The sequence below is a fragment of the Eretmochelys imbricata genome, chromosome 2 (assembly GCF_965152235.1).
Source record: "Eretmochelys imbricata isolate rEreImb1 chromosome 2, rEreImb1.hap1, whole genome shotgun sequence".
NCBI classification, from domain to species: domain Eukaryota; kingdom Metazoa; phylum Chordata; order Testudines; family Cheloniidae; genus Eretmochelys; species Eretmochelys imbricata.
Window position 1 is genome coordinate 2,149,847 of NC_135573.1, and position 13,015 is coordinate 2,162,861.

A 13,015-nucleotide genomic window follows, 5' to 3' on the forward strand; every position below is an offset into this window, starting at 1 on the left:
TCGCCCGCCCCCAGCCAACTCTCTCACTGGTGACTGACACATCAGATTGGGGCTGGGGAGCACCTCTGGGAGACCTCAGGACGCAAGGCCTCTGGTCTCAGGTGGAACTGGCTCTCCACATCCAATGTCAGAGACCTGAGGGTGGTGCGCCTGGCATGCCAGACTTTCCGAGCCCACCTAACAGGGAGATGTGTATCAGTTATGACAGACACACCACAGCAACGTTTTATATCAACAAATGGGTGCACGCTCTTCTCCCCTGTGCCAGGAAGCCCTCATGCTGTGGGACTTCGGTGTAGAGCATTCAGTCCACCTGCAAGCATCGTACCTAGACTGGAGCACAGAACTAGTTGGCGGACTACCTCAGGAGGTTGTTCTACGGACACGAGTGGTGCCTACGCCCGGATGTGCGAACTCCATCTTCCAACGGTGGGGCTTTCCCCAGACAGACCTCTTTGCCACATATCTCAACAGGAAATGTCAGTAGTTCTGCTCCTTCCGGAACCACAGTGCGGTCTCCATAGTGGACGCATTCCTCTTCCTGTGGGGAGACCATCTCCTGTATGTATTCCCGCCCATTCCGCTCGTTCACAAGGTGTTCCTCAAGATATGGAGGGATCAAGCTTTGGTGATATTGATAGCTCCAGCTTGGCCCTGCCAACACTGGTACATATCACTCCTGGAAATGTCCATGGAAGCCCCAGTCACCTTTCCGTTCTTCCCGGACTTAATAACTCAGGACCACAGCCGCCTTCAGTACCCAAACCTCGAGTTGCCGCACCTCACGGCATGGAAGCTCCATGGCTGAACCCAATGGAGCTTGCCTGCTCGGACCAGGTTAGACAAGTCCTCCTTAGCAGTAGGAAACCCTCCACCAGGGCTGCCTACCTTGCCAAGTGGAAGAGATTTTAAATCTGGATGACACAGCATCATTCATCCTCGACTCTTTACCGCTTATATTGGACTACCTCCTCCATCTCAAACAGCAGGGGCTGTCCATGTCGTCCATAAGGATTCACCTGGCTGCCATTTCAGCCTTCCATCCAGGTGCAGAGGGATGGTCGATCTTCGCCAACTATGGTTTGTCATTTTCTGAAAGGACTCAACAGGCTATATCCACAGGTCAGACAGCCGATCCTGCCTTGGGACCTTAACTTGGTCCTTTCCAAACTGATGGGTCCACACTTTGAACCACTGACGACGTGTTCCCTGCTCGCGCGCGCGCTCTCTCTCTCGCTCTCTCTCTCTCTCGCGCTCTCTCTCACATACAAGGTGGCGTTTCTGGTAGTGATAACCTCAGCCAGGAGGGTGTCTGAGCTCAGGGCACTAATATCAGAGCCTCGCTACACTGTGTTCTATAAGGACAAGGTGCTGCTCAGGCCTCACCAGGCTTTCCTCCCGAAGGTTGTCTCCCATTTTCACATCAACCCGGACATCTTCCTCCCAGTGTTCTGTCCTAAGCCGCACTCAAGTGGTAGGGAGCAGAGACGTCGCTCACTGGATGTCTGCAGAGCGCTAGCCTTTTATATCAAGAGAACAAAACTGTTCCTAAAGTCCATCCAACTCTTCGTGGCTGTGGTGGACAGAACGAAGGGTCTTCCTGTCTCTCCTCAGTGGATTTCATCATGGATCACATCCTGCATAATGAGTGCTATAACCTGGTAGGTGTTGCTGCCCCTCCACCAGGGTTCAGGCCTCTTCAGCGGCGTTCCTGGCTCACGTTCCCACCCGAGAAATTTGCAGAGCAGTGACATGGTCCTCCGTACACACTTTCACCGCGCATGATGCAATCGCCCAGCAGGCCCGAGACAGCGTGGCCTTTGGTAGAGCCGTGCTCCAATCAGTGGACAGCTCCGACCCCACCTCCTGAACTTGAGCTTGGGAGTCACCTGACTGGAATGGACATGAACAAGCACTCGAAGGAGAAAAACCGGTTACTCACCTTCTCGTAACTGTTCTTCAGGATGTGGTGCTCATGTCCCTCCCAATACCCACCCACCTACCCTGCTGTCTGAGTCGCTGGGAAGAAGGAACTGAGGCGGGTATCAAGTCGGCAGGGCCGTATATTGGGCGCCATGAAGGCGTGACTCCAGGGGATGCCCAGGCCAACCCTCCAGATACTGCTAAGGGAAAAATCTTCTGGCTATCATGTGCACAGCGCACGCGCACCTGGTTGGAATGGACGTGAATGTCACATGTCGAAGAACAACAGTTGCAAGAAGGTGAGTAACCATTTTTTCCTGAGAAGATTGGGCTTATTCCATTAGGGCAAAGGCTGTATTAGTGCCCTGCCTTCACAGGACTTCCATACAGCTCCTTGGAGTTGAGTACACAGGCTTACTCAGGAATATCATCGACTTGGCATCTGTGGAGGGTGCTTACTTTGGGATGGCAATTGTCCAATCTCTCTTCAGCTAGAATCCACATTCTTAGTATTGCTGGCTAAATCCCTGCAGATGGGAATATGCAGAAGACAGTAGAAAGTAAAAAGGCAAAAATAAAAAAAAACCCAAGTTTGTTTGACAAGTCCTCTTTTACTGTGAGCTGGTATTAATTATACTGCTTTGGCCCCGAATGTTACAGTACAATGTCTCTACAGCCTCTCTTTGTAAATGAAGAACCTCTTCCAGTTAAGGTCTTTGTTTCACATCCAGAAAATCTAAATTTAAATTTATTGTCCAGAATAAATATAAGAGGCTATTCAGGCTCATTGCTTTCTCTCTTAGGGTTTTCTCTGGCGCATCACCAGGGTATCGCTGCACCTTTGTCCTTCTTCTGAGGCCTTGTCTATGCTACAGAGTTTTGTCGACGCAAGTTATGCCGACATACACCACCGCTTTAATTAAACTGCTGTTTTGTGTCAACACTATGTTCCTTGTGTCGGCAGAGTACATCCACACTAGCAGCTCTTGCATTGAGACAGAGAGCAGTGCTCTGTGGGTAGCTATCCCACTGTGCAACTGGCCGCAGGATGCTTTGAGAAGGGTTTTCAGTGCTTCATGGGGCAAGTACACCATCACATGGGGCAGGTTTCTCAATCCCATCCTTCCATGGGCATCCTATTAGGTTGCCAGCTGCTTTTCATCTGAAGTGGGGGACGGGAGCGGGGGCGTGTGTGTGACGGGGCAGGGGGGAAGAGAGAGACAGTGCGTGTGTTGGGGGAGAGTGAGTGTCAGCATGCGGTCTCTTTTAAATTCAGAGAGCAGCCAGAAGCAACTAATCCTGAGGCAGAGGGAGGGGGATACACCACCCCCCATCAACCCCAGCTCTGCACAGCAGTGTCTCTCCCGCCCTCCACCCTACCTACCTGCCACTGTGTTCCTAGTGCAGAGGAGAGCAGGATTCCACATTAATGATTCTGAGATTCCCTCTGAATTCTCCCACAGCCTCGTCTGCCTACAGACCAAGATGATCTACCCCTCCCCTGTAGTCTAGGCAGGAGTGTGTTTGCTGCTGTAGTGCTCAAGGGGGCCTTAGCTATGTGAGCTCTGCACACTGAGGAATTTCCACAGCTCCTGGAGCTTTGGAAGAGGAGGAGCACATGCCTGTGTAGCTGGATGCAGGGCTGTGGAGTTCAAAATAGTGAGCAGACTGGTCACGGTGGGCACTGTAGGATCCTTCCTGGAGGCCAGGTGAACACAGTGTCTACCCTGACGCTTCATAACTCTAACTTTGCCACAAAAATCTCTACGCCTCTCGTCAAGGTGGTTTTCGGCAAAACGAGAGAGTTTTGCCGCCAAAAGTTTCACTGTAGTGTGTACCCCTCCACTGTTTTGCCGACAAAACTGTGTAGTGTAGACAAGGCCTATGTTTCCAGTGGGTATCGAATTAGCGGTGATGTGACCTCTATTTTAATCTCTCTCAGCCTTCTGCTGTTTAAATACCCCTCCTTGATATTTTTTTCTCTAATTCAGCCAACACGTTCCTGGCAGACTGGTAGTCTCAGCCAGACCGTCCATGGCAAGTCACCTGCAGAACGCAAGCAGAGAGTGTGCATCTGCGTTTTACGAGTTGAATACAACCTCCTTTCCAGGAATGTCCATGTCTGAGGCACCATCCAGCTCTCATGTAAGCAGCCTGCTAGGAGAGTGTGACAGCTGTTGTGGGGGGGCAATGACAGTCCCATCAGCTGGGCTGTGGTTTTCATGGGAGTTATGCAACTGGAACCTTGTGCAGTACTATGAACACTGACTTTGGTCTGGAGGATTTCATCCTTAACTAGGAACATAGTTCCGTGCATCTTTACTGGTGAGAGCATCTTATGCCTTCCCACATGAGAGCTTCATTTCCTTGTCAGAGCCCTGGGCATCCCTTCTATTTTATAACACCACCTTGAGGGCTTTCTCTTTCCTTGCAAACATAGGTCCCAGCCCTCTCTGATTTATTGGAGTCTGACAGGCCATAGTTGAGCAGCTAATTAAAAATGAACCACTTCTGTGGTGGCTGGTAAAGAGAAGGGTGAGAGACATGGGAGCTCATATAGTTGGGTGTATACTGAACTTTAACTCTTGTTTATTTCCTCAGGTAACTGTGAAGGATGAAAACGATCTGTTTACCATTCCAAGTGCAGCTGGTAAGCAAAGGCAACTGTTAATGGTTACTGTGTCCTTGCTAGGCAAGGGACACCCAAAATGTGCCCAACCAGGAACTTCACCACCTTTGCAGCCTACAGTCAATTAAGAGATGCAGCCTGTGGGGCATACATATCTCAGCATGTCTGCTCTGATCAAGGCAAACTATATTGGACTTGTCATCTCTGTGAGCCTTGCTTCCATATTGATAAGGGTGGCTGCAGTCTGAATCTTAACTGGCTTGTTGCCTTCTCAGTGATCTATTTCAGAGGACCCCACTCCGTTTCTGAATGTGTTTGGTTAGGTGTATGGACAGGTGTGTGGTTCTTCGAGTGACGGTCCCTATGTGTGCGTGCGCTCCATGTGCCTGAGACTGGAAATTCTTACTAGCAGCATCCATTGGTCTGTGCCTGCATCCTGTGTGTCCTGGGGCTCCGAATCGAGGGCATAAGGGGAGGTGTGGCTTGACTGCCTCTCAAATTCCTTTCTACAGCTTACGGTCTGAGACCGAACTCCTCGTTGTCTGCAGCTTTTGCTAGCATTCCTGCTAAAAAAAATCTGGGGGGGGACAAGGGGGTGTGAATAGTTTGTCTTAAATAGCTAGTTCTAGTATTTTAGTAGTTAATTTTGTTAGTGTTTTGTGGTCTGTGTTTTCCCCCCATGTCTCTCCTCCATAACATTTAGGGTTCTCAGGATGCCTAAGATCCCAGGCTTTAAATCCTGCATGACCTACCTCTAGCTTTATATTGCCTTGGAGACTCCCACGTTCTCTCTATGTGCAATATTTGCTGTTCACTTCCACCTTGAACATGGCAATCCCATGAATTTCAGCTTCAAAGATACCCTAATGGAGCAGTCAATGAAGCCCCAGTCCAATCCCACGTCCCTCTCTCTGTCCCTCTCTCTCTCTCTCTGTCACGCACAAACACAGACCCCCTCGTGCGTCGTCAGCAGTTCCCTAATAATGGCCTTTCAAGCTGACACTCTCCAGCTCTGGATCGTCTGATACCAAGCCTGAGAACGCTGACAAGAGACAGGAGGAGGGTAAGATCAAACACCCCATCAGAAACAGGAAAGGTCCGCTCATAAGGCCTCTGAAAAGAGAATCACTTCTCCACCTTCCAAATCACATCCCAGTATTGGTATGTTCGGAGCTCACTGGGACCAGGGGCTGATCTGTCAATACTGAGGGCCAAGAGCAGCCCTAAGCAGCCAGCTGCGGAAGGGGCAGGACCAGCCCCAGTACTGGAAACAGGAGGGAGTGAGCACCGGCTGCACTGTCGGCACTGCACCACAGCACCAAAAGGGACTTGGTGGTTCCATCGTCTAGCACCCAACTTAAATCACTACTGTCAGCTCCACTGGGAGGTAGCAATCCCTCCTGCTCTCCTTTTGGTAGACCTGGGCTCCCTGTCCTGGAGGATCTGGCTTTTATTCCAACACAGAGTTGCTGATACTTGTGGAACCAGTGATCTATAAGGAGATACCCATACCTTTTGAGGCACCATTTGGCAGTACTGTCAATGGCTTTATCCGTGGAGTCTGAAGAATCCTATTCTTCTGGTGAGATAGAGACTGAGTAAGTGTCCCTCTGCCTGCTTCAAGAAGCAATGTTTACTCCTGGGGGAATTCTGTGCCTAAAAATTCTGTAACAAAAATTTTAAAATTCTGTGCACAATATTTTCAAATTCTGCATATTTTATTTGTCAAAATAACACAATATAATCACACCAGTTTCAATTATTTTTGGTCATTTATTTCAAAATATTTGACAACAAGTCTGTCTGTAACAATACAGACAACAAAAAAGATTCAGAAAATGTTTTTTGGCAAAAAGATTCCTTACTAGGCATATTAATACAGAACTCTGAGTAATAATTGATTTGAACTACAATACAGAACCATATTTCCTGCACCCCCACAGAAGCAGCGCAAAGTCTGCGGGGAGTGAGGGGTAACGGAGAAGCTGAGGGAGAGGGAAATAATTACTGGGAAGGAGACTGGGTGTGAACTTGGAGGGTTGTTGGGTATGGGTGGGAAAAGTATGGAACAGGTTTTTCGGGGGGGGGGGGGCAAGGAGGGACTGCTAGAGAGTTTTCCCCCATGTAGAGCCTGGCTGACCCCTAGCCTCACCCATTCAGTCAGGCACATGTGTCCCTCCACCCCCACTCAGACACCCACTCCCCCCCATCCACATGTGTCCTTGCACCCCCTGTCCACATGTGTTCCTCCACCTCCACTCAGATACCCATTTTTCCCATCCCCATGGTGCCCTGCACCCCCATCCCAATGTGTCTGTGCCCCCACCCAGCCACCCCCCTATCCCTATGTAGCTCTGCACCCCATCCCCCATTACCATGTGGCCCTGTGCCTCCACTCCCATTCAGCCCCTGCCCCAGTCTGTCCTCCCACACTAGCCCTTGTGAGCCCCTATCTGACGCCCCGCCCAGCGCCCCATGCTCTGTCTCTCCATAGCTCCTGACCTGGCACGTGCTGCAAAGAAGGCAGGCTCTTTCTCTTCCCTAGCTGGCTAGGAGTTGCTGCTGTGTTCTATCGCCACAGCACCCTCTGATGGGCAAAAGATGGAACTGTGGCCACTTTTCAACAGAAGCTTTTTTCTGCGCACCAAAATTAAAGTATGCACGGCTCATTAATTATGCACACCTGCAGTGGCGCGGAATTCCCCCAGGAGTAAATTTTTGCCAAGATAGGGGCTCCAGACTCTTCTGGTACCCTCCCCCTTTGTCACCACTTCCTTATTATGATCCCATCCCCTGGACATTGGAGTTCCTGGGATCCCTACTGCAGACCGCCTGACTTAAAGGGATCTCTGCAGGCGTCTACACAAGGATCACTGCAAAGGGAGTATCCTCAGCTCCCTCATAAGTACTGTGAGGAAGATCAACCCAAGCAGACAGAACGGCTCAACCCCCATGCAGCACTCTCTTCCACATTCCCTGATGAGGTGGTGATACCAGCCACATCATCACTACCCAATGACTACAAGCAATTTCAAGGTGTGAATTCCAGAGTCTCTTCAGAGTCTTCTGGAGGAAGCCCAGGATTCCACCCACAAGCTTCCGCAGGACCACAAGTGGGAACTACACAACTTGGTGGTACAAAACATCTTCCAGTGGGGATTCCCATGGTGGGATCTCTTCATGCCCAAGGACAACAAGAAATGCCCGACCTAATGTTCCCAAGCAGCTTGGGGTCACGATTCCAGAGGGGATTCTTTCCTGGTTCAGTGGTTGAAGCTGCTGATGTATGCCTTCCCACCCCGCCACCCTTTTGCCCTGAGTCCTAAAGAAAATCAAGGAGGACAGTGTGTTGGTGATTCTCATGGCATCCTACCGGCTGAGGCAGTTCTGGTTCACCAGCATCCTTCAGATGTCTGTGTTCCCGTGCATGCATATCCATCCATTTCCAAACCTTCTAACACAGAACAGAGGTAGGATCAACTATCCTAACCCAGCAGCCTTCTAACTAACAGCCTGGTATTGGGAAGGATGACGAGCTTAGAGGAATCGTGCTCCAAGGAGCTACAATCCGTACTCCATAATAGCAGAAAACTCCCCACGAGACAGTGTTGTGGGCCTAAATGGAAGAGATTTTTTGTCCGGTGCCAACTTCGGCACATAACCCCAGAGGATTTGGACATTCCTACTATCTTAGACTACCTTCTTTCCCTGAAGAATCTGGGGCTATCTCTGTTTCCAGTGTGTGCATTTGACATCAATTAACGCCTTCCAATTCCTGGTTGACGGCTACTCAGTCTTCACCCAACCTACAACTCGGGGCATGGCTACACTTGCAGATGTAGAGCGCTTTGAGTTAAAGCCGCCTTGGGAGAGCGCAGTAGGGAAAGCGCTGAAGTCTGTCCACACTGACAGCTTCAAGCGCACTGGCGTGGCCACATTTACGGCTCTTGCAGCGGCATTGGGAGCGGTGCATTATGGGCAGCTATCCCAGCATGCAAGTGACTGCAACGTGCTTTTCAAATTGGGGGGGTGGAGTGTGTTGTGTGTATGTGGGGGGGGAGAGTGCGTTTTGGGGGGGGCTGAGAGCATGTCATCATGCTGTCTTGTAAGTTCAGACAGCAGCAGACTCCCCCACCCCCACCCCTCTCTCTCTCACAGCATTCGACAGTAAGGGTTGCTTTGTCTCGGAGTAGATAAGCAGCTGGCTGTCAGAAACTGAGCTTTCAAAGGGCATATCCACATTCCTACAGTGATTCAGAAACAATGAGAAGAGTGGGCACTTGACCTGATGGGATTAGGGGACGTTTCCGGAGGCCGATCAGAGCGCAATAATGCAACACCTCGTTCACACTGATGCCTGGGCGTTTCAGCCAGGGTGCACCAAGTGTTAATCTTCTCACCTAGGTGGAGAACCAGGAACGCCCTAGTGGACGGGTAGTGAGCTAGGGCGCCTGGGGCTGCTTTAATGTGCCTTAACTCACACGTGTAGCCGAACCCTAAGATTCCTGAAAGGGCTTACCAGAACTTTTCCTCCAGTATTGAAACCAGCACTGTCTTGGGACCTCAGCTTGGCTTTGTCAACACTCATGAATCCTCTATTTGTACCATTGGCCCCTTTCTCCCTTCTTCACCTGAATATGAAGGTAGCCTTCCTGACTGCAATCACCTCTGCCAGAAGAGTGGGTGAGCTCAGGGCCTTTATGGCAGACTCCCTATGTAGTGCTCCCTAGAGTAAGGTAGTTTTGAGGTTACACCGCAAGTTCATTCCAAAGATTCCCTCTGAAATCCACATTAACCAGGTCATATACCTTTTGGTCTTCTCCCCAAAACCTCACGCCATCAGGGAGAACAGGAAGTTCCACTCTCTGGACGTCCCTCAAGCCATAGCTTTCTACCTACAGAGGTCTGAACCCTCCCAGAAATCTGAAACTCTTGGTTTCCTTTGCTGAGCAGGTGAAAGGAGAAGCAGTTTCCTCTCACAGAGTCTTTCCAAACTGATTTCTGGTTGTGTGCCTTTGCTATGATCTTGCGGGGATGATGACTCGTCAGAGTGAGGGCTCACTTGACCAGAGCCCAGACTGCTTCAGGGCCATCTCTTCAGGATTTTTCCCTCCTGGAGATCTGTAGAGTGACAACATGGAACTCTGTGCAAACCTTTACTAGACATTCTGCACTGGTGCAAGCCTCTTCTGCGGTTGCGTTCTTCAGTACAGTGGTCCTAGAGTTGATGGTGCAATACAGGTCCTCTCGCCCTCCTCCTTGCTGAATACTACTTGGGAGTCACCCACAGCGGAATACACATAGGGACCATCACTTGAAGAAAGAACAGTAAAGTAAATGACCTGAGTTCTTTGAGATGTGGTTCCTATGTGTATTCCACTACCCACCCTCCTCCTCTCCTGCGTCAGATCCTTTCTCTACCACAAATCACTCTTGGAAGGTATTGGAGAGGCATTCAGTCCACACCACCCCTAAAGCCTTCGGATTGGAGCACAAAGAGATACAGGGCACAGGTGCGGACCAAAGGACGCTACTAGGAAGAATTTTCCAGTCTCAGTTGCACAGAGCACATGTGCACCACAATAGAATACAAATAAGGGCCACACATCTCGAGGAACGTTGGTTACTGTAAAGGTGAGTGATCTTTCTTTTTAAACAGGTCCTTGTTAAGAGGACTTTCAGTAGATGCCCATGTAATAGCAGGACTAGGGTGCGCCTACATTGAGGGGCTGTACGCCATTGTAAGCAGAGCTTTACAAAGCGGAATGCTTGCCTTGAGGGGGAGTAAATCTTCATACTAGCTGCAAGCCAGAGTTTTGTATGGCTCTTCGCAAACTATTGCCAGTCTTAATTATGACATGGCTATCAGGAGGATTGTTCAAGTCTAGGAGCTTTCTATAGCAGCCCCTCATACATGTTAACACCCTGTTTCCCCTCAGCTGTCGGTAGCTCCTGCATGTGTTTCACAGGTAGCATTGATCGTGGTAAATGACTGGAGTACTGGGACGTGGGACCCCTTTGGGAACCTTAAGGCTTGTTGAGGGGGAAGGCAGCAGAGAAGAGGAATAACTGGAGGCAGGGAAAGTTGTTTGGCCCCAGAAAGTGAGCTGCATTCTGTCCCTGCACTGCTCCCTGCTGTAGACAATGCTGGGAGCAGCTCATGTGTACATAGGTTAGGCACAGCTGTCTTTTTGTGGACTAGGGAGAGGATAGACAGTTGCCAGATAAGAATTAAAAAAAAAATAGTAATAAAAAGAGAAAAATACACACAAGGAAGAAGCAAGACAAAAAAGGCAGAGGGGATGGGACGGATAAAGACCCGATGAAAGAGAGAATGGACAGAGGGGAAAGACAGTGTTGTTTTAAAGGGTGCTGCAAGGGGGACTGAACAGAAGAACACACCCAGCCATTAGTGTTTCCCCAATGGGATTCCAGCAAAAGGTTGGGAACCACCAAACGAGAGCACCAAAATGCACAGGTGCCAAAGCAGGACTGGTGTGTCTCAATCTCATGTTTTGTTCTCCTCTTGCATACAATAAAGGTATCCTTCATGGCGGAGCCAAAGAGGGTGTTTGGGGAAAGTGGGAAAATCCAAATGCTCAGGAAGACAACAGTTCTGATGTGGATAAAATGGAAACCAATGGAAACACGCACACTGCAAAAGATTCATGGAGCCCACACTAGTTAGTTATAATTCAAAGACTGTTACCTGACTTGTATACACACAATATATGTACATATATCATTAGTACCAAAAGGCTGTAGAAATAGACTCCTTCCTCTTGAAAAATTATTCTGAAACTGATTGTCATGTAATCTTACACTGATAATTTAACACGATTGACTGAGCGCAGTCTGAGCACTGTCTCTGAAGTAGCCTGCTGCATCAGTGCCTCTTTTCAGAACGGAGGAGTTTGCGTACAACAGCAAAGCTGAAGTATCCATTTGGACAATGGTTGGCTGTTTCTTGAAAGAGAAATGAAGTGAGTCAGCTGCATGCAGAAGTGATATTCACGGGACTCCCTCTTTGCTAAGACACTTGACTCTAGAGTGTAGCCAGCAACTCTCTGCCAGTGAAAGCTATTTTGGTAAAGAAAAACTTAGAGTAACAGGCAAAGACTCATCCAAAATGCATAGAGTCAAATGCTAAGACACTGTAGCCTACATATTAATCCAAAGCAATTAATCCAAAGCATCGACCCACTGATTTTTGGAAAGGAAAACAGATTGTGATTTGATCAACAGAAAACTTCTGCAACAATAAAGAACAGCTTCTTGTTGTTCCTTGTAAATTGAGGGGATGGATGAAGTCCAAATTGAGTTAGGATGGTGCTGGAGAATCAGCTTATCCTGCCTGTTATGGAGCTTTTCAAATACAGACAGGTTGTGCTCGAACTTCAGCAGAAGTGGAAAGAAAGTAGGAAAGGTCTAACCTGAAAAGATAATGTGTTTTGTTTACTTAGGGGATTATGCTAATCTACATTAAAACCTCTCCCTGGCCTTCTGGTGAGGGTGTAACCAAAACTTCCATCTGGTGAGAGTGAGTTCTTGGAGTTACTGTGTGTCAAGTGTGAGAAATGGCTGAGTTTTGTGTCCTATAAGGACATTGTTTCTGAGAGAGCCTGAAGTCGCATTATACTTTTCTGTATCATAAAGCCCTGCAGTGTTACAGTGGCAGTGGATGCAAGTGGGGCTTGATCCACAGCCCACTGAAATCAAGTAGAGACTCTCAATGATTTCAGTGGTCTTTGGAGCTGGTCTCAGTGAAGATGAGAATTTTGTTGAAGAGGAATCTGTGTAGTACAGTTAAATCTTCCTGGATTAACTGTTCAGTTTTGCTTTCTCTAAATATTCCCAGTTCTGATTAGGTTCATAATGGAGTCTTTGCTGAACAGAGCTATGGAGCACAGTGATCTGTTTAATAGTATTGCCCCCACCCTTTGTGTTTAGTTCACTGTCTTGTTTCTCCTTTTTAATGTGTTTCCATCCTTTCCCTGCAATGCTGCCTCACTGCAGGATGAGTAGTGCAGCCTGCTGCTAAATTTGCAAGTGCTGTAAGAATTTTTATGCTGTTGGGCAGGGTTGTTTTTTGTTTTGTTTTTAACTGAATGCAGGGCGCTTTGAGGTAAAGCAGATAAACTACTAGGATGTCAGAGACCCAGCCTGACTGAAAATGTCTCTCGGTGCATCACTTCAGCTGACAAACTGTTTTTGCCTTATACCAATACGATGATTTGTAGCATTGCTTGAATCATGCATTGTATTTGTGCCTTTTTGTGTTTATAAAATAAAAATACTTGATATTCTTCCAAAATAAAGTATACAGATATTGGTGGTTGTACGTGTGTGTGTGTGTGTGTGTGTGTGTAGAGGAGGTGGGGACATGTTACATACTGAGAGTGGCTGTCACTGCATCTATTCTTAATCCATCCTCCTTCCCCACCACTGGCTCCATTTTCCCAT

At 48.6% G+C, this 13,015-nt stretch overlaps 1 protein-coding gene across 6 annotated transcripts in view; it reads left to right on the forward strand.

Annotated features, from left to right (window-relative positions):
* The window catches only part of LOC144260827 (nuclear GTPase SLIP-GC-like), a 105,541-nt gene that overhangs the window by 86,308 nt on the left and 6,218 nt on the right, over positions 1 to 13,015 (forward strand). For 5 of the 6 annotated variants that reach the window (XM_077809621.1, XM_077809623.1, XM_077809622.1 and 2 more), the window contains 3 exons: positions 3,915 to 4,068; positions 4,525 to 4,573; positions 11,094 to 12,890. In XM_077809621.1, coding sequence (XP_077665747.1) covers positions 3,915 to 4,068; positions 4,525 to 4,573; positions 11,094 to 11,236 — 346 coding nt within the window. In that variant the 3' untranslated portion in view covers positions 11,237 to 12,890. Of the gene's footprint in view, positions 1 to 3,914; positions 4,069 to 4,524; positions 4,574 to 11,093; positions 12,891 to 13,015 lie in introns of those variants that run through there. The other variant, XM_077809625.1, reaches the window with a different exon arrangement.